Source organism: Salmo trutta, chromosome 2 (assembly GCF_901001165.1).
Source record: "Salmo trutta chromosome 2, fSalTru1.1, whole genome shotgun sequence".
NCBI lineage: Eukaryota > Metazoa > Chordata > Actinopteri > Salmoniformes > Salmonidae > Salmo > Salmo trutta.
The window spans coordinates 9,009,350-9,031,924 of NC_042958.1; the positions used below are offsets into that span (position 1 = coordinate 9,009,350).

Below are 22,575 nucleotides of genomic sequence, written 5' to 3' on the forward strand. Positions count from 1 at the left end.
TCTCACATTCCTACTCAATAAGGCCCCAGGACCATGTGGTGCCTCTGTCAAGACAAACCATTCCTCCTCATAAACCTGTCCACTGTTTCAATGGCCGGCAGGACGGACGGATGGACAGGGGACAGAAAATCCTGACAGACAACACAGTGGCTTCATTTCCTCAACAACAAGAACAAACACATCAGTGACAAACAGTAAAGATACTGAACAGGTCTTTTGCAAAAGAGATGTTATCTCAATGAGAATCACCTGTATAAAAGGTTAAAAAATCATTTAAAAAATATGCATGCACTACAACTGCTGTCGTCACGTTTGTTGAGTTGTATATTATCTATATGGTATAAGAGGCCACCTTAAACACGGTCTGACTAAAGGCAGGCGAAGCAGTCCAGACCCGCGTGCTGGTCTGATCTCTGGCCGACTGTAAGAGAGCGGTGAGCTCCGGGGACATCTCCTCAAAGGTCGGCTTTGGCTGAGCAGACAGAGATGGGGAGAGTCAACACAAAAGGAGTAGAAGAGAGAGACACACACACAGTTAGATACTGTACGTACAGAAGAGGAGAGACAAAGAGACAGGTCTTTCACACAATGCCCTGACACAAGCTCAGGGGATGAGGGGTTGGACGGGATTATTCATAAGAGCATTGAGGTGATGATTGATCGCTAAGAAAGGTAAACTTAGAAGATTGGGTTTGAGAAAATTGGGTTTGTCAAATTTTATTCTAAAGTATTCAAAAAATAATTATGTCAATCACAACCTAGATTGATTTCCTTCTATAAGACAATGCAAGAATTACAAAGGTTTTATCAAATTGGTTTCCAACTATTTTAATTCAGTTTTTATGCTATAATATGCAACTCGGAGCAATGCATTTCTTTTACAGAGCACATGGGTAGAAACACCTTCCTGTGACATGTCAATCACTGAACTCGAGTTGTTTTTCTCTTGAGAATGTCAGTCACAAAGGCAATAGGTGAGACAGACAAGAGTGTCTTGTGTCTTGTGTGTCGGAGGGTCTCCTCTTATGAATAGGGCCAATATCATCATGTCAGATCAAGCTGCAGAGAGGTCAGAGAGCGCAAACCCAGGGAAGTCAAAGTAAAAGTGGCAGGGCTGAAGCAATCAGTGGCATACCAACCATAGTATACCGTACCATAAGCCAAAGTGGAAAGCATTCATTTGGTGTGGCTAGCAGCATGGGGACCAGCTTAAAACAAAACACGATTTTCATGTACAAATCGAAATGAAAGAGGTAAACAAATGCCAGTACCCATGGAGCAGCAAGTTTGGCTAAGGCAAGCAGTGAACAAATGACACCAAATACAGTGGCAAAGGGATCAACTAAACAGAGCAAACTATAAAAAGAAAAAACAGACTCCCATGCAATTCCCATGAACATTCAGTCGAGTGCAAAACAGCGCAGGGTCCAGCCTTGTTGCAGTGGATAAGACGACCAAACAGGCTGGGGCGGAAGTAGCTTGAGGATAAAGTGGGGGGTTGGGGGGGGGGGGGGAGTATCTTGAGGATAAAGTGGGGGGTTAGGGAGAGGGGGGAGAGGAAGTAACTTGAGGAAAAAGTGGGGGTTAGGGAGAGGGGGGGAGAGGAAGTAACTTGAGGATAAAGTGGGGGGTTAGGGAGAGGGGGGAAGGGGAAGTAACTTGAGGATAAAGTGGGGGGTTAGGGAGAGGGGGGGGAGTAACTTGAGGATAAAGTGGGGGGTTAGGGAGAGGGGGGAGAGGAAGTAACTTGAGGATAAAGTGGGGGGTTAGGGAGAGGGGGGAAGGGGAAGTAGCTTGAGGATAAAGTGGGGGGTTAGGGAGAGGGGGGGAGAGGAAGTAACTTGAGGATAAAGTGGGGGGTTAGGGAGAGGGGGGGAGAGGAAGTCACTTGAGGATAAAGTGGGGGGTTAGGGAGGGGGGGAAGGGGAAGTAGCTTGAGGATAAAGTGGGGGGTTAGGGAGGGGGGGGTAGCTTGAGGATAAAGTGGGGAGTTAGGAAGAGGGGGGAAGTACCGTAATTTCCGGACTATAAGCCGCTACTTTTTTCCCACGCTTTGAACCTCGCGGCCTAAACAATGACGCGGCTAATATATGGATTTTTCCTGCTTTCAAATAAAAAAAAATAAAAAACACATTCTGTGACGTGCTCAGTTTTTTGGCGGCATGAAGCTTTCATTAGACCAATGAAATTGCCGAACGGGTTAAGGTCAAACAACTTTTTTGTTTACTGTTTAGATTTAAATCGAGCGCTCTCAAACTTCCCATCATTCTGATTACGGTAGTCATTTTGTCACCCTCATCATGGCAAAGACACGGAGAAATGCATATGATGCAGCTTTCAAGTTGAAGGCGATTGATCTGGCTGTTGGAAAAGGAAATCGAGCTGCTGCACGGGAGCTTGGTCTGGAGCAATGACTTTCTTGGTAGGCTACTGTTTACTGCTAATTTTTTTTTTTTTGTTACAAGCCGTGTTTCGTTAAAGCCTATTTATTTTTGTTACAAGCCGTGTTTTGTTAAAGCCTATTTATTTTTGTTACAAGTTGTGTTTCGTTAAAGCCTATTTATTTTTGTTACAAGCCGTGTTTCGTTAAAGCCTATGTAAAGTTCATTTGTTTCAATGTACCGGTAGGCACCTGCGGCTTATAGACATGTGCGGCTTATTTATGTTCAAAATAATACTTTTTTAAAAATTCAGTGGGTGCGGCTTATATTCAGGTGCGCTTAATAGTCCGGAATTTACGGTAGCTTGAGGATAAAGTGGGGGCTTAGGGAGAGGGGGGAAGGGGAAGTAGCTGAGGATAAAGTGGGGGCTTAGGGAGAGGGGGGAAGGGGAAGTAGCTGAGGATAAAGTGGGGGGTTAGGGAGAAGGGGTTTCAGGTATTTGGGGGGGTTTCATATCATCCTACCACTTTGGAGGGCGATGGGGTTCTGGATAGATAGGACACAGGGCTGGGGCTCAGACGCAGATCGACCATTTGAGGCTTGGGCATCTTCATGGGGGACTTGGCCATTGGGGACTTGGCCATTGGGGACTTGGCCATTGGGGACCGTGGCGAGAGGGGTGTGTGAGGCGCAACAGGGGTGGTGCTCCTGTCTCCCAAGAGAAAAGTCTCCCTTAGCTGCTTCCTGCTGTCTGCTCTCGCAGCATCACTGATGTCCTGGCTGGAGCGGATGGACACTACGGTCCGCATGGCGCCCAGGCCACCGTCGCTGGGCTCAGATGGAGAGGGGGTCCTGGCCTTCTGGATGGTGATCATGGAGGGTCCCATTCCCTCAGATGGAGAGGGGGTCCTGGCCTCCTGGATGGTGATCATGGAGGGTCCCATTCCCTCAGATGGAGAGGGGGTCCTGGCCTCCTGGATGGTGATCATTGGGGGTCCCATTCCCTCTATGGGCGGGAGACTCAAGTGGACCGACACTGGCATCTCGTACTCAGTCGACACCGGGATGATCTTCACAGTGGTGGTGGATTGGTCCGCCGCCCTCTTCAGCTCCCTGGCGAACACCGCCGGAGCGGCTACGGCCGGTTCCCCGCCATCTTTGGCATGCGTCGTCATGGTGACGATCTTGCCTGACATGGTGTCGTAGGACTTGCCCAGGGTGTAGGTCTTCTCCTCCATCTCCTCGGTCTTGGACGCTAGTTCACTGCTGAAGCTCTCGTATGGTTTGCCAAACTCCTTGATGACAACGACACCACTGGCGCCGCCGAGCGCTCCTTCAGCCACAGTGTTATCGACGGCCATAACTTTATAGTTGACAATGTTTCTCTTTTCGGCTACCTTAGGAGGGACTTTGCTTACTATTACCCACCCGTCAGAGTCCTACATACAAGATACATACAAAGACTGGGGGTTAGCCAGTTCAATGGGGGAGTAGGACTTCCAATGGCAGTCCCAAGAAGAGAAATAAGGAAGCAACTTTAGACTTGAAGGAACATAGATCATAGACAGCATGAACATAGACAGCAACATATACAATATATATGCAAAAGTATGTGGACACCCTTTCAAATTAGTGGATTCGACTATTTCAGCCACACCCGTTGCTGACAGGTGTATACAATCGAGCACACAGTCATGCAATCTACATAGACAAACATTGGCAGTAGAATGGCCTTACTGAAGAGCTCTGTGACTTTCAAAGCGGCACCATCATAGGATGCCACCTTTCCAATAAGTCAGTTTGTCAAATTTCTGCACTGCTACAGCTGCCCCAGTCAACTGTAAGTGCTGTTATTGTGAAGTGGAAACGTCTAGGAGCAGCAACGGCTCTGCCGCGAAGTGGTGATGAATCATGCTTCACCATCTGGCAGTCCAACGGACTAATCTGGGTTTGGCGGATGCCAGGAGAATGCTACCTGCCCCAATGCATAGTGCCAACTGTCGAGTTTGGTGGAGGAGGAATAATGGTCTGTGGCTGTTTTTCATGGTTCGGGCTAGGCCTTTTAGATACAGAGAATGGAAATCTTAATACTACAGCATACAATGACATTTTAGACGATTCTGTGCTTCCAAACCTGTGGCAACAGTTTGGGGAAGGCCCTTTCCTGTTTCAGCATGACAATGCCCCCCATGCACAAAGGGAGGTCCATACAGAAATGGTTTGTCGAGATCAATGTGGAAGCACTTGACTGTCCTGCACAGAGCCCTGACCACAACCCCATCGAACACCTTTGGGATGAATTGGAACGCCAACTGTGAGCCAGGCCTAATCGCCTAACATCGGTGCCCGACCTCACTAATGCTCTTGTGGCTGAATGGAAGCAAGTCCCCGCAGCAATGTTCCAACATCTAGTGGAAAGCTTTCCCAGAGGAATGGAGGCTGTTATAGCAGCAAAGGGGGGACAAACTCCATATTAATGCCCATGATTTGAGAATGAGATGTTCGACGAGCAGGTGTCCACATACTTTTGGTCATGTATTGTATCACTGTTCTTAGTTAATAGTGTATTGTTAAAAGTGATCTCTCCGTATAGCTCATTGAAGGGTTTTTCTTTATTTTTACTATTTTCTACATTGTAGAATAATAATGAAGACATCCAAACTATGAAATAACACATATGGAATCATGTAGTAGCCAAAAAAGTGTTAAACAAAAAGATTCTTCAAAATAGCCACCCTTTGCCTTGATGACAGCTTTGCACACTCTTGGCATTCTCTCAACCATTCTCTCAACCAGCTTCATGAGGTAGTCACCTGGAATGCTTTTACAACAGTCTTGAAGGAGTTTCCACATATGCTGAGCACTTGTTGGCTGCTTTTTCGTTACTCTGCGGTCCAACTCATCCCAAACCAGGTCAGGTGATTGTGGAGGCCAGGTAATCTGATACAGCACCCTATCACTCTCCTTCTTGGTCAAATAGCCCTTACACAGCCTGGAGGTGTGTTGGGTCATTGTCCTGTTGAAAAACAAATGATAGGATGGTGTATCGCTGCAAAATGCTGTGGCAGCCATGCTGGTTAAGTGTGCCTTGAATTCTAAATAAATCACTGACAGTGTCACCAGCAAAGCACCCCCACACCATCACACCTCCTCCTCCATGCTTCACAGTGGGAACAACTCATGAGGAGATCATCCGTTCACCTACTCTGCGTCTCACAAAGACACAGCGGTTGGAACCAAAAATCAAAAATTTTGACTCATTAGACCAAAAGACAGATTTCCACCAGTCTAGTGTCCATTGCTCTTGTTTCTTGGCCCAAACAAGTCTCTTCTTCTTATTGGTGTCCTTTAGTTGTGGTTTCTTTGCAGCAATTTGAACCATGAAGGCCTGATTCACACAGTCTCCTCTGAACAATTGATGTTGCGATGTGTCTGTTACTTGAACTCTGTGAAGCATCTGTGAAGCATTTATTTGGGCTGCAATTTCTGAGGCTGGTAACTCCAATGAACGTATCCTCTGCAGCAGAGGTAACTCTGGGTCTTCCTTTCCTGTGGCAGTCCTCATGAGAGCCAGTTTCATCATAGAGCTTGATGTTTTTTTGCGACTGCACTTGAAGAAACTCAAAGATCTTGCCATGTCTTAAAGTAATGATGGATTGACGTTTCTCTTTGCTTATTTGAGCAGTTCTTGCCATAATATGGACTTGGTCTTTTACCAAATAGGGCTATATCTTCTGTATACCACCCCTACCTTGTCACAACACAACTGATTGGCTCAAACGCATTAAGGAAAGAAATTCCACAAATTAACTTTTAACAAGACACACATGTTAATTGAAAATGCATTCCAGGTGACTACCTCATGAAGCTGGTTGAGAGAATGCCAAGAGTGTGCAAACGTTGACTGGTATTGTACAGGGTCAAATGAGTCACATTGTCATCCACTGCTGACAATGAATAGCATACCCAGCAAACTGGGAACATTCCCAAAATATTAGCTAAGATTCCCATTAACTTATAGTTAGGGTTTTATCCAACATTAGGATGATAACATCCCAAAAACATTCACATTTTTTAAAACAAAATCAATTTATTTTCTTATTTTAATTTTTTTATGAAATATTCTTGGAATGTTCTCCTAAAATTCACAAAAATGTTGTGCACAACATCTGTAACAACCATCACAGAACATTCCCCAAACGTTCTCATTAGGTTTCCAGGTAATGTAATAACACAATGAATCAGTAATGTTTCCAGTAAATGTCCCCACAATGTTCCCACCAGACGGTTCCCAGAAACATTCTAGGAACCTTTAAAGAACAAACAAAATGTTTTCTAGGAACGTTCTTGGAACGTCAGGGGAACGTTTTATACAAACATTCTATAATCATCAGCACGACTGGACAGTTCTTCGGTAAAGAGAACATTTGCCCGTGGCCTAATGAATGTTCTGGGAACTGTCACAGAACTAATTAAATGTTGGTTTGCTGGATAGGAACCTAGTCCTACACACTCAAATGGATCACAGGTTAAATGTGTAAGACTCGTCAATAATTAATTGGCGTAGCTGGCTGTAATCTAGCCAAGCAGCAGAGATGAAGGTTTTCTAATCACACAGAGATACCTGCACCAGCAGATACTTGTATGTAGTGACAGCTTGGCTACCTACCACAGTAGTCTTAGTATCCACAGGGCTGTGCTTGATGTCCTCCTCAACGCTACCGCCTGCAGCCATGGCTCTCTCCCTCTCATCCTCTCCCTCATCCTGTTGGCTCTACATGAATGGAAAAGAAAAAGCAAAAAGGGAAACAAACGAACAGCATGAATGAACTAGAATTGAAAGTAGTTTTGAGGTGTGCGTGCGTGTGTGGTCTGCATCCTATTGCTGGCTCCATTACTCATTACAGAGTGTGTGATATTTACTCATTGTGTTTGATCAGAGTGTGTGATATTTACTCATTGTGTTTGATCAGAGTGTGTGTGATATTTACTCATTGTGTTTGATCAGAGAGTGTGTGATATTTACTCATTGTGTTTGATCAGAGTGTGTGTGATATTTACTCATTGTGTTTGATCAGAGTGTGTGATATTTACTCATTGTGTTTGATCAGAGTGTGTGATTTTTACTCATTGTGTTTGATCAGAGTGTGTGATATTTACTCATTGTGTTTGATCAGAGTGTGTGATATTTACTCATTGTGTTTGATCAGTGTGTGTGATATTTACTCATTGTGTTTGATCAAAGTGTGTGATATTTACTCATCGTGTTTGATCAGAGTGTGTGTGATATTTACTCATTGTGTTTGATCAGAGTGTGTGATATGTACTCATTGTGTTTGATCAGAGTGTGTGATATTTACTCATTGTGTTTGATCAGAGTGTGTGATATTTACTCATTGTGTTTGATAAGAGTGTGTGATATTTACTCATTGTGTTTGATCAGACAGTGTGATATTTACTCATTGTGTTTGATCAGTGTGTGTGATATTTACTCATTGTGTTTGATCAGAGTGTGTGATATTTACTCATTGTGTTTGATCAGAGTGTGTGATATTTACTCATTGTGTTTGATCAGAGTGTGTGTGATATTTACTCATTGTGTTTGATCAGAGTGTGTGATATTTACTCATTGTGTTTGATAAGAGTGTGTGTGATATTTACTCATTGTGTTTGATCAGAGTGTGTGATATTTACTCATTGTGTTTGATCAGAGTGTGTGATATTTACTCATTGTGTTTGATCAGTGTGTGTGATATTTACTCATTGTGTTGGATCAGACAGTGTGATATTTACTCATTGTGTTTGATCAGAGTGTGTGATATTTACTCAATGTGTTTGATCAGAGTGTGTGATATTTACTCATTGTGTTTGATCAGAGTGTGTGTGATATTTACTCATTGTGTTTGATCAGAGTGTATGATATTTACTCATTGTGTTTGATAAGAGTGTGTGTGATATTTACTCATTGTGTTTGATCAGAGTGTGTGATATTTACTCAGTGTGTTTGATCAGAGTGTGTGATATTTACTCATTGTGTTTGATCAGTGTGTGTGATATTTACTCATTGTGTTTGATCAGAGTGTGTGTGATATTTACTCATTGTGTTTGATCAGAGTGTGTGATATTTACTCATTGTGTTTGATCAGACAGTGTGATATTTACTCATTGTGTTTGATCAGAGTGTGTGATATTTACTCATTGTGTTTGATCAGACAGTGTGATATTTACTCATTGTGTTTGATCAGAGTGTGTGATATTTACTCATTGTGTTTGATCAGAGTGTGTGATATTTACTCAGTGTGTTTGATCAGAGTGTGTGATATTTACTCATTGTGTTTGATCAGTGTGTGTGATATTTACTCATTGTGTTTGATCAGAGTGTGTGTGATATTTACTCATTGTGTTTGATCAGAGTGTGTGATATTTACTCATTGTGTTTGATCAGACAGTGTGATATTTACTCATTGTGTTTGATCAGAGTGTGTGATATTTACTCATTGTGTTTGATCAGAGTGTGTGTGATATTTACTAATTGTGTTTGATCAGAGAGTGTGATTTTTACTCATTGTGTTTGATCAGAGTGTGTGATATTTCCTCATTGTGTTTGATCAGTGTATGTGATATTTACTCATTGTGTTTGATCAGAGTGTGTGATATTTACTCATTGTGTTTGATCAGAGTGTGTGTGATATTTACTCATTGTGTTTGATCAGAGTGTGTGTGATATTTACTCATTGTGTTTGATCAGAGTGTGTGATATTTACTCATTGTGTTTGATAAGAGTGTGTGTGATATTTAATCATTGTGTTTGATCAGAGTGTGTGATATTTACTCATTGTGTTTGATCAGAGTGTGTGATATTTACTCATTGTGTTGGATCAGACAGTGTGATATTTACTCATTGTGTTTGATCAGAGTGTGTGATATTTACTCATTGTGTTTGATCAGAGTGTGTGTGATATTTACTCATTGTGTTTGATCAGAGAGTGTGAAATTTACTCATTGTGTTTGATCAGAGTGTGTGATATTTACTCAATGTGTTTGATCAGAGTGTGTGATATTTACTCATTGTGTTTGATCAGAGTGTGTGTGATATTTACTCATTGTGTTTGATCAGAGTGTGTGATATTTACTCATTGTGTTTGATAAGAGTGGGTGTGATATTTACTCATTGTGTTTGATCAGAGTGTGTGATATTTACTCAGTGTGTTTGATCAGAGTGTGTGATATTTACTCATTGTGTTTGATCAGAGTGTGTGATATTTACTCATTGTGTTTGATCAGTGTGTGTGATATTTACTCATTGTGTTTGATCAAAGTGTGTGATATTTACTCATTGTGTTTGATCAGAGTGTGTGTGATATTTACTCATTGTGTTTGATCAGAGTGTGTGATATTTACTCATTGTGTTTGATCAGAGTGTGTGATATTTACTCATTGTGTTTGATCAAAGTGTGTGATATTTACTCATTGTGTTTGATCAGAGTGTGTGTGATATTTACTCATTGTGTTTGATCAGAGAGTGTGATATTTACTCATTGTGTTTGATCAGAGTGTGTGATATTTACTCATTGTGTTTGATAAGAGTGTGTGTGATATTTACTCATTGTGTTTGATCAGAGTGTGTGATATTTACTCAGTGTGTTTGATCAGAGTGTGTGATATTTACTCATTGTGTTTGATCAGAGTGTGTGATATTTACTCATTGTGTTTGATCAGAGTGTGTGATATTTACTCATTGTGTTTGATCAGAGTGTGTGATATTTACTCATTGTGTTTGATCAGAGTGTGTGATATTTACTCATTGTGTTTGATAAGAGTGTGTGATATTTACTCAATTGTGTTTGATGAGAGTGTGTGTGATATTTACTCATTGTGTTTGATCAGAGTGTGTGATATTAACTCAGTGTGTTAGATCAGTGTGTGATATTTACTCATTGTGTTTGATCAGAGTGTGTGATTTTTCCTCATTGTGTTTGATCAGAGTGTGTGATTTTTACTCATTGTGTTTGATCAGAGTGTGTGATATTTACTCATTGTGTTTGATCAGAGTGTGTGTGATATTTACTCATTGTGTTTGATCAGAGTGTATGATATTTACTCATTGTGTTTGATAAGAGTGTGTGTGATATTTACTCATTGTGTTTGATCAGAGTGTGTGATATTTACTCAGTGTGTTTGATCAGAGTGTGTGATATTTACTCATTGTGTTTGATCAGTGTGTGTGATATTTACTCATTGTGTTTGATCAGAGTGTGTGTGATATTTACTCATTGTGTTTGATCAGAGTGTGTGATATTTACTCAATTGTGTTTGATCAGACAGTGTGATATTTACTCATTGTGTTTGATCAGAGTGTGTGATATTTACTCATTGTGTTTGATCAGAGTGTGTGATATTTACTCAGTGTGTTTGATCAGAGTGTGTGATATTTACTCATTGTGATTGATCAGACAGTGTGATATTTACTCATTGTGTTTGATCAGAGTGTGTGATATTTACTAATTGTGTTTGATCAGAGTGTGTGATATTTACTCAGTGTGTTTGATCAGAGTGTGTGATATTTACTCATTGTGTTTGATCAGTGTGTGTGATATTTACTCATTGTGTTTGATCAGAGTGTGTGTGATATTTACTCATTGTGTTTGATCAGAGTGTGTGATATTTACTCATTGTGTTTGATCAGACAGTGTGATATTTACTCATTGTGTTTGATCAGAGTGTGTGATATTTACTCATTGTGTTTGATCAGAGTGTGTGTGATATTTACTCATTGTGTTTGATCAGAGAGTGTGATTTTTACTCATTGTGTTTGATCAGAGTGTGTGATATTTCCTCATTGTGTTTGATCAGTGTGTGTGATATTTACTCATTGTGTTTGATCAGAGTGTGTGATATTTACTCATTGTGTTTGATCAGAGTGTGTGATATTTACTCATTGTGTTTGATCAGAGTGTGTGTGATATTTACTCATTGTGTTTGATCAGAGTGTGTGATATTTACTCATTGTGTTTGATAAGAGTGTGTGTGATATTTACTCATTGTGTTTGATCAGAGTGTGTGATATTTACTCATTGTGTTTGATCAGAGTGTGTGATATTTACTCATTGTGTTGGATCAGACAGTGTGATATTTACTCATTGTGTTTGATCAGAGTGTGTGATATTTACTCATTGTGTTTGATCAGAGTGTGTGTGATATTTACTCATTGTGTTTGATCAGAGAGTGTGAAATTTACTCATTGTGTTTGATCAGAGTGTGTGATATTTACTCAATGTGTATGATCAGAGTGTGTGATATTTACTCATTGTGTTTGATCAGAGTGTGTGTGATATTTACTCATTGTGTTTGATCAGAGTGTGTGATATTTACTCATTGTGTTTGATAAGAGTGGGTGTGATATTTACTCATTGTGTTTGATCAGAGTGTGTGATATTTACTCAGTGTGTTTGATCAGAGTGTGTGATATTTACTCATTGTGTTTGATCAGAGTGTGTGATATTTACTCATTGTGTTTGATCAGTGTGTGTGATATTTACTCATTGTGTTTGATCAAAGTGTGTGATATTTACTCATTGTGTTTGATCAGAGTGTGTGTGATATTTACTCATTGTGTTTGATAAGAGTGTGTGATATTTACTCATTGTGTTTGATCAGAGTGTGTGATATTTACTCATTGTGTTTGATCAGAGTGTGTGATATTTACTCATTGTGTTTGATCAGAGTGTGTGTGATATTTACTCATTGTGTTTGATCAGAGAGTGTGATATTTACTCATTGTGTTTGATCAGAGTGTGTGATATTTACTCATTGTGTTTGATAAGAGTGTGTGTGATATTTACTCATTGTGTTTGATCAGAGTGTGTGATATTTACTCAGTGTGTTTGATCAGAGTGTGTGATATTTACTCATTGTGTTTGATCAGAGTGTGTGATATTTACTCATTGTGTTTGATCAGAGTGTGTGAAATTTACTCATTGTGTTTGATCAGAGTGTGTGATATTTACTCATTGTGTTTGATCAGAGTGTGTGATATTTACTCATTGTGTTTGATAAGAGTGTGTGATATTTACTCAATTGTGTTTGATAAGAGTGTGTGTGATATTTACTCATTGTGTTTGATCAGAGTGTGTGATATTAACTCAGTGTGTTAGATCAGAGTGTGTGATATTTACTCATTGTGTTTGATCAGAGTGTGTGATTTTTCCTCATTGTGTTTGATCAGAGTGTGTGATTTTTACTCATTGTGTTTGATCAGAGTGTGTGATATTTACTCATTGTGTTTGATCAGAGTGTGTGATATTTACTCATTGTGTTTGATCAGAGTGTGTGATATTTACTCATTGTGTTTGATCAGAGTGTGTGATATTTACTCATTGTGTTTGATCAGTGTGTGTGATATTTACTCATTGTGTTTGATCAAAGTGTGTGATATTTACTCATTGTGTTTGATCAGAGTGTGTGATATTTACTCATTGTGTTTGATAAGAGTGCGTGTGATATTTACTCATTGTGTTTGATCAGTGTGTGATATTTACTCATTGTGTTTGATCAGAGTGTGTGATATTTACTCATTGTGTTTGATCAGAGTGTGTGTGATATTTACTCATTGTGTTTGATCAGAGTGTGTGATATTTACTCATTGTGTTTGATCAGAGTTTGTGATATTTACTCATTGTGTTTGATCAGTGTGTGTGATATTTACTCATTGTGTTTGATCAGAGTGTGTGTGATATTTACTCATTGTGTTTGATCAGAGTGTGTGATATTTACTCATTGTGTTTGATAAGAGTGTGTGTGATATTTACTCATTGTGTTTGATCAGAGAGTGTGATATTTACTCATTGTGTTTGATCAGAGAGTGTGATATTTACTCATTGTGTTTGATCAGAGTGTGTGATATTTACTCATTGTGTTTGATCAGTGTGTGTGATATTTACTCATTGTGTTTGATCAGAGTGTGTGATATTTACTCATTGTGTTTGATCAGAGTGTGTGATATTTACTCATTGTGTTTGATCAGAGTGTGTGATATTTACTCATTGTGTTTGATCAGAGTGTGTGAAATTTACTCATTGTGTTTGATCAGAGTGTGTGATATTTACTCATTGTGTTTGATCAGAGTGTGTGATATTTACTCATTGTGTTTGATAAGAGTGTGTGATATTTACTCAATTGTGTTTGATGAGAGTGTGTGTGATATTTACTCATTGTGTTTGATCAGAGTGTGTGATATTAACTCAGTGTGTTAGATCAGAGTGTGTGATATTTACTCATTGTGTTTGATCAGAGTGTGTGATTTTTCCTCATTGTGTTTGATCAGAGTGTGTGATTTTTACTCATTGTGTTTGATCAGAGTGTGTGATATTTACTCATTGTGTTTGATCAGAGTGTGTGTGATATTTACTCATTGTGTTTGATCAGAGTGTATGATATTTACTCATTGTGTTTGATAAGAGTGTGTGTGATATTTACTCATTGTGTTTGATCAGAGTGTGTGATATTTACTCAGTGTGTTTGATCAGAGTGTGTGATATTTACTCATTGTGTTTGATCAGTGTGTGTGATATTTACTCATTGTGTTTGATCAGAGTGTGTGTGATATTTACTCATTGTGTTTGATCAGAGTGTGTGATATTTACTCAATTGTGTTTGATCAGACAGTGTGATATTTACTCATTGTGTTTGATCAGAGTGTGTGATATTTACTCATTGTGTTTGATCAGAGTGTGTGATATTTACTCAGTGTGTTTGATCAGAGTGTGTGATATTTACTCATTGTGATTGATCAGACAGTGTGATATTTACTCATTGTGTTTGATCAGAGTGTGTGATATTTACTAATTGTGTTTGATCAGAGTGTGTGATATTTACTCAGTGTGTTTGATCAGAGTGTGTGATATTTACTCATTGTGTTTGATCAGTGTGTGTGATATTTACTCATTGTGTTTGATCAGAGTGTGTGTGATATTTACTCATTGTGTTTGATCAGAGTGTGTGATATTTACTCATTGTGTTTGATCAGACAGTGTGATATTTACTCATTGTGTTTGATCAGAGTGTGTGATATTTACTCATTGTGTTTGATCAGAGTGTGTGTGATATTTACTCATTGTGTTTGATCAGAGAGTGTGATTTTTACTCATTGTGTTTGATCAGAGTGTGTGATATTTCCTCATTGTGTTTGATCAGTGTGTGTGATATTTACTCATTGTGTTTGATCAGAGTGTGTGATATTTAACTCATTGTGTTTGATCAGAGTGTGTGATATTTACTCATTGTGTTTGATCAGACAGTGTGATATTTACTCATTGTGTTTGATCAGAGTGTGTGATATTTACTCATTGTGTTTGATCAGTGTGTGTGATATTTACTCATTGTGTTTGATCAGAGTGTGTGATATTTAACTCATTGTGTTTGATCAGAGTGTGTGATATTTACTCAATTGTGTTTGATCAGACAGTGTGATATTTACTCATTGTGTTTGATCAGAGTGTGTGATATTTACTCATTGTGTTTGATCAGAGTGTGTGATATTTACTCAGTGTGTTTGATCAGAGTGTGTGATATTTACTCATTGTGATTGATCAGACAGTGTGATATTTACTCATTGTGTTTGATCAGAGTGTGTGATATTTACTAATTGTGTTTGATCAGAGTGTGTGATATTTACTCAGTGTGTTTGATCAGAGTGTGTGATATTTACTCATTGTGTTTGATCAGTGTGTGTGATATTTACTCATTGTGTTTGATCAGAGTGTGTGTGATATTTACTCATTGTGTTTGATCAGAGTGTGTGATATTACTCATTGTGTTTGATCAGACAGTGTGATATTTACTCATTGTGTTTGATCAGAGTGTGTGATATTTACTCATTGTGTTTGATCAGAGTGTGTGTGATATTTACTCATTGTGTTTGATCAGAGAGTGTGATTTTTACTCATTGTGTTTGATCAGAGTGTGTGATATTTCCTCATTGTGTTTGATCAGTGTGTGTGATATTTACTCATTGTGTTTGATCAGAGTGTGTGATATTTAACTCATTGTGTTTGATCAGAGTGTGTGATATTTACTCATTGTGTTTGATCAGAGTGTGTGTGATATTTACTCATTGTGTTTGATCAGAGTGTGTGATATTTACTCATTGTGTTTGATAAGAGTGTGTGTGATATTTACTCATTGTGTTTGATCAGAGTGTGTGATATTTACTCATTGTGTTTGATCAGAGTGTGTGATATTTACTCATTGTGTTGGATCAGACAGTGTGATATTTCCTCATTGTGTTTGATCAGTGTGTGTGATATTTACTCATTGTGTTTGATCAGAGTGTGTGATATTTACTCATTGTGTTTGATCAGAGTGTGTGATATTTACTCATTGTGTTTGATCAGAGTGTGTGTGATATTTACTCATTGTGTTTGATCAGAGTGTGTGATATTTACTCATTGTGTTTGATAAGAGTGTGTGTGATATTTACTCATTGTGTTTGATCAGAGTGTGTGATATTTACTCATTGTGTTTGATCAGAGTGTGTGATATTTACTCATTGTGTTGGATCAGACAGTGTGATATTTACTCATTGTGTTTGATCAGAGTGTGTGATATTTACTCATTGTGTTTGATCAGAGTGTGTGTGATATTTACTCATTGTGTTTGATCAGAGAGTGTGAAATTTACTCATTGTGTTTGATCAGAGTGTGTGATATTTACTCAATGTGTATGATCAGAGTGTGTGATATTTACTCATTGTGTTTGATCAGAGTGTGTGTGATATTTACTCATTGTGTTTGATCAGAGTGTGTGATATTTACTCATTGTGTTTGATAAGAGTGGGTGTGATATTTACTCATTGTGTTTGATCAGAGTGTGTGATATTTACTCAGTGTGTTTGATCAGAGTGTGTGATATTTACTCATTGTGTTTGATCAGAGTGTGTGATATTTACTCATTGTGTTTGATCAGTGTGTGTGATATTTACTCATTGTGTTTGATCAGAGTGTGTGATATTTACTCATTGTGTTTGATCAGAGTGTGTGTGATATTTACTCATTGTGTTTGATAAGAGTGTGTGATATTTACTCATTGTGTTTGATCAGAGTGTGTGATATTTACTCATTGTGTTTGATCAAAGTGTGTGATATTTACTCATTGTGTTTGATCAGAGTGTGTGTGATATTTACTCATTGTGTTTGATCAGAGAGTGTGATATTTACTCATTGTGTTTGATCAGAGTGTGTGATATTTACTCATTGTGTTTGATAAGAGTGTGTGTGATATTTACTCATTGTGTTTGATCAGAGTGTGTGATATTTACTCAGTGTGTTTGATCAGAGTGTGTGATATTTACTCATTGTGTTTGATCAGAGTGTGTGATATTTACTCATTGTGTTTGATCAGAGTGTGTGATATTTACTCATTGTGTTTGATCAGAGTGTGTGATATTTACTCATTGTGTTTGATCAGAGTGTGTGATATTTACTCATTGTGTTGATAAGAGTGTGTGATATTTACTCAATTGTGTTTGATAAGAGTGTGTGTGATATTTACTCATTGTGTTTGATCAGAGTGTGTGATATTAACTCAGTGTGTTAGATCAGAGTGTGTGATATTTACTCATTGTGTTTGATCAGAGTGTGTGATTTTTCCTCATTGTGTTTGATCAGAGTGTGTGATTTTTACTCATTGTGTTTGATCAGAGTGTGTGATATTTACTCATTGTGTTGGATCAGAGTGTGTGATATTTACTCATTGTGTTTGATCAGAGTGTGTGATATTTACTCATTGTGTTTGATCAGAGTGTGTGATATTTACTCATTGTGTTTGATCAGTGTGTGTGATATTTACTCATTGTGTTTGATCAAAGTGTGTGATATTTACTCATTGTGTTTGATCAGAGTGTGTGATATTTACTCATTGTGTTTGATAAGAGTGCGTGTGATATTTACTCATTGTGTTTGATCAGTGTGTGATATTTACTCATTGTGTTTGATCAGAGTGTGTGATATTTACTCATTGTGTTTGATCAGAGTGTGTGTGATATTTACTCATTGTGTTTGATCAGAGTGTGTGATATTTACTCATTGTGTTTGATCAGAGTGTGTGTGATATTTACTCATTGTGTTTGATCAGAGTGTGTGATATTTACTCATTGTGTTTGATCAGAGTGTGTGATATTTACTCATTGTGTTTGATCAGTGTGTGTGATATTTACTCATTGTGTTTGATCAGAGTGTGTGTGATATTTACTCATTGTGTTTGATCAGAGTGTGTGATATTTACTCATTGTGTTTGATAAGAGTGTGTGTGATATTTACTCATTGTGTTTGATCAGAGAGTGTGATATTTACTCATTGTGTTTGATCAGAGTGTGTGATATTTACTCATTGTGTTTGATCAGAGTGTGTGTGATATTTACTCATTGTGTTTGATCAGAGTGTGTGATATTTACTCATTGTGTTTGATCAGAGTTTGTGATATTTACTCATTGTGTTTGATCAGTGTGTGTGATATTTACTCATTGTGTTTGATCAGAGTGTGTGTGATATTTACTCATTGTGTTTGATCAGAGTGTGTGATATTTACTCATTGTGTTTGATAAGAGTGTGTGTGATATTTACTCATTGTGTTTGATCAGAGAGTGTGATATTTACTCATTGTGTTTGATCAGAGAGTGTGATATTTACTCATTGTGTTTGATCAGAGTGTGTGATATTTACTCATTGTGTTTGATCAGTGTGTGTGATATTTACTCATTGTGTTTGATCAGAGTGTGTGATATTTACTCATTGTGTTTGATCAGAGTGTGTGTGATATTACTCATTGTGTTTGATCAGTGTGTGTGATATTTACTCATTGTGTTTGATCAAAGTGTGTGATATTTACTCATTGTGTTTGATCAGAGTGTGTGATATTTACTCATTGTGTTTGATCAGAGGCGTGTGATATTTACTCATTGTGTTGATCAGTTTTGTTTGTGTGTGATATTACTCATTGTGTTTGATCAGAGTGTGTGATATTTACTCATTGTGTTTGATCAGTGTGTGTGATATTTACTCATTGTGTTTGATCAGAGTGTGTGTGATATTTACTCATTGTGTTTGATCAGAGTGTGTGATATTTACTCATTGTGTTTGATCAGAGTGTGTGTGATATTTACTCATTGTGTTTGATCAGAGTGTGTGATATTTACTCATTGTGTTTGATCAGTGTGTGTGATATTTACTCATTGTGTTTGATCAGTGTGTGATATTTACTCATTGTGTTTGATCAGAGTGTGTGTGATATTTACTCATTGTGTTTGATCAGAGTGTGTGATATTTACTCATTGTGTTTGATAAGAGTGTGTGTGATATTTACTCATTGTGTTTGATCAGAGAGTGTGATATTTACTCATTGTGGTTTGATCAGAGTGTGTGATATTTACTCATTGGTGTTGATCAGATTGTGTGTGAATATTTACTCATTGTGTTTGAATCAGAGTGTGTGGATATTTACCTCATTGTGTTTGATCAGAGTTTGGTGATATTTACTCATTGTGGTTTGATCAGTGTGTGTGAATATTTAACTCATTGTGTTTGATCAGAGTGTGGGTGATATTTACTCATTGTGTTTGATCAGAGTGTGTGATATTTACTCATTGTGTTTGATAGAGGAAGGTTTGTGATATTTACTCATTGTTTTGATCAGAGAGTGTGATAGTTACTCATTGGTGTTTGATCAAGTGTGGTGATCATTTAACTCATTGGGTGTTTGATCAGTGTGTGTGATATTTCTACATTGTGTTTTGATCAAGAGTGTGGTATATTACTCATTGTGTTTGATCAGAGTGTGTGATATTTACTCATTGTGTTTGATCAGAGTGTGTGATATTTACTCATTGTGTTTGATCAGAAGTGGTGTGATATTTACCTCATTGTGTTTGATCAGAGTGTGTGATATTTACTCATTGTGTTTGATCAGAGTGTGTGATATTTACTCATTGTGTTTGATCAGAGTGTGTGATATTTACTCATTGTGTTTGATCAGAGTGTGTGTGATATTTACTCATTGTGTTTGATCAGAGTGTGTGATATTTACTCATTGTGTTTGATCAGAGTGTGTGATATTACTCATTGTGTTTGATCAGAGAGTGTGCTGTTACTCACTGTGTTTGATCAGAGTGTGTGATATTTACTCATTGTGTTGATCAGAGTGTGTGATAATTACTCATTGTGTTTGACTCGAGTGTGGGATATTTACTCATTGTGTTTGATCAGAGTGTGTGATATTTACTCATTGTGTTTGATAAGAGTGTGTGATATTTACTCATTGTGTTTGATCAGAGTGTGCGATATTTACTCATTGTGTTTGATAAGAGTGTGTGATATTTACTCAATTGTGTTTGATAAGAGTGTGTGTGATATTTACTCATTGTGTTTGATCAGAGTGTGTGATATTTACTCATTGTGTTTGATCAGAGTGTGTGATATTTACTCATTGTGTTTGATCAGAGTGTGTGATATTTACTCATTGTGTTTGATAAGAGTGTGTGATATTTACTCAATTGTGTTTGATAAGAGTGTGTGTGATATTTACTCATTGTGTTTGATCAGACAGTGTGATATTTACTCATTGTGTTTGATCAGAGTGTGTGATATTTCCTCATTGTGTTTGATCAGAGTGTGTGTGATATTTACTCATTGTGTTTGATCAGAGAGTGTGATATTTACTCATTGTGTTTGATCAGAGTGTGGGATATTTACTCATTGTGTTTGATCAGACAGTGTGATATTTACTCATTGTGTTTGATCAGAGTGTGTGATATTTACTCATTGTGTTTGATCAGAGTGTGTGATATTTACTCATTGTGTTTGATCAGAGTGTGTGTGATATTTACTCATTGTGTTTGATCAGAATGTGTGATATTTACTCATTGTGTTTGATAAGAGTGTGTGTGATATTTACTCATTGTGTTTGATCAGAGTGTGTGATATTTACTCATTGTGTTTGATCAGAGTGTGTGATATTTACTCATTGTGTTGGATCAGACAGTGTGATATTTACTCATTGTGTTTGATCAGAGAGTGTGATATTTACTCATTGTGTTTGATCAGAGTGTGTGATATTTACTCATTGTGTTTGATCAGTGTGTGTGATATTTACTGATTGTGTTTGATCAGAGTGTGTGATATTTACTCATTGTGTTTGATAAGAGTGTGTGTGATATTTACTCATTGTGTTTGATCAGAGTGTGTGATATTTACTCAGTGTGTTTGATCAGAGTGTGTGATATTTACTCATTGTGTTTGATAAGAGTGGGTGTGATATTTACTCATTGTGTTTGATCAGAGTGTGTGATATTTACTCAGTGTGTTTGATCAGAGTGTGTGATATTTACTCATTGTGTTTGATAAGAGTGTGTGATATTTACTCAATTGTGTTTGATAAGAGTGTGTGTGATATTTACTCATTGTGTTTGATCAGACAGTGTGATATTTACTCATTGTGTTTGATCAGAGTGTGTGATATTTCCTCATTGTGTTTGATCAGAGTGTGTGTGATATTTACTCATTGTGTTTGATCAGAGAGTGTGATATTTACTCATTGTGTTTGATCAGAGTGTGGGATATTTACTCATTGTGTTTGATCAGTGTGTGTGATATTTACTCATTGTGTTGATCAGACAGTGTGATATTTACTCATTGTGTTTGATCAGAGTGTGTGATATTTACTCATTGTGTTTTGATCAGAGTGTGTGATATTTACTCATTGTGTTTGATCAGAGTGTGTGTGATATTTACTCATTGTGTTTGATCAGAATGTGTGATATTTACTCATTGTGTTTGATAAGAGTGTGTGTGATATTTACTCATTGTGTTTGATCAGAGTGTGTGATATTTACTCATTGTGTTTGATCAGAGTGTGTGATATTTACTCATTGTGTTGGATCAGACAGTGTGATATTTACTCATTGTATTTGATCAGAGAGTGTGATATTTACTCATTGTGTTTGATCAGAGTGTGTGATATTTACTCATTGTGTTTGATCAGTGTGTGTGATATTTACTGATTGTGTTTGATCAGAGTGTGTGATATTTACTCATTGTGTTTGATAAGAGTGTGTGTGATATTTACTCATTGTGTTTGATCAGAGTGTGTGATATTTACTCAGTGTGTTTGATCAGAGTGTGTGATATTTACTCATTGTGTTTGATAAGAGTGGGTGTGATATTTACTCATTGTGTTTGATCAGAGTGTGTGATATTTACTCAGTGTGTTTGATCAGAGTGTGTGATATTTACTCATTGTGTTTGATCAGAGTGTGTGATATTTACTCATTGTGTTTGATCAGTGTGTGTGATATTTACTCATTGTGTTTGATCAAAGTGTGTGATATTTACTCATTGTGTTTGATCAGAGTGTGTGTGATATTTACTCATTGTGTTTGATCAGAGTGTGTGATATTTACTCATTGTGTTTGATCAGAGTGTGTGATATTTACTCATTGTGTTTGATCAAAGTGTGTGATATTTACTCATTGTGTTTGATCAGAGTGTGTGTGATATTTACTCATTGTGTTTGATCAGAGAGTGTGATATTACTCATTGTGTTTGATCAGAGTGTGTGATATTTACTCATTGTGTTTGATAAGAGTGTGTGTGATATTTACTCATTGTGTTTGATCAGAGTGTGTGATATTACTCAGTGTGTTTGATCAGAGTGTGTGATATTTACTCATTGTGTTTGATCAGAGTGTGTGATATTTACTCATTGTGTTTGATCAGAGTGTGTGAAATTTACTCATTGTGTTTGATCAGAGTGTGTGATATTTACTCATTGTGTTTGATCAGAGTGTGTGATATTTACTCATTGTGTTTGATAAGAGTGTGTGATATTTACTCAATTGTGTTGATAAGAGTGTGTGTGATATTTACTCATTGTGTTTGATCAGAGTGTGTGATATTAACTCAGTGTGTTAGATCAGAGTGTGTGATATTTACTCATTGTGTTTGATCAGTGTGTGATTTTCCTCATTGTGTTTGATCAGAGTGTGTGATTTTTACTCATTGTGTTTGATCAGAGTGTGTGATATTTACTCATTGTGTTGATCAGAGTGTGATGTTTACTCATTGTGTGATCAGAGTGTGTGATATTTACTCATTGTGTTGATCAGAGTGTGTGATATTTACTCATTGTGTTTGATCAGTGTGTGTGA

At 37.4% G+C, this 22,575-nt stretch overlaps 1 protein-coding gene across 7 annotated transcripts in view; it reads right to left on the minus strand.

Annotated features, from left to right (window-relative positions):
* LOC115150149 (band 4.1-like protein 3) overlaps window positions 1-22,575 on the minus strand; it is a 94,322-nt gene that overhangs the window by 12,474 nt on the left and 59,273 nt on the right. For 6 of the 7 annotated variants that reach the window (XM_029693156.1, XM_029693146.1, XM_029693122.1 and 3 more), the window contains 3 exons: window positions 7,051-7,155; window positions 2,906-3,820; window positions 353-472 (listed from right to left, as the gene is read on the minus strand). In XM_029693156.1, the coding sequence (XP_029549016.1) occupies window positions 353-472; window positions 2,906-3,820; window positions 7,051-7,155 (1,140 nt within the window). Of the gene's footprint in view, window positions 1-6; window positions 132-352; window positions 473-2,905; window positions 3,821-7,050; window positions 7,156-22,575 lie in introns of all 7 variants that reach the window. The other variant, XM_029693171.1, reaches the window with a different exon arrangement.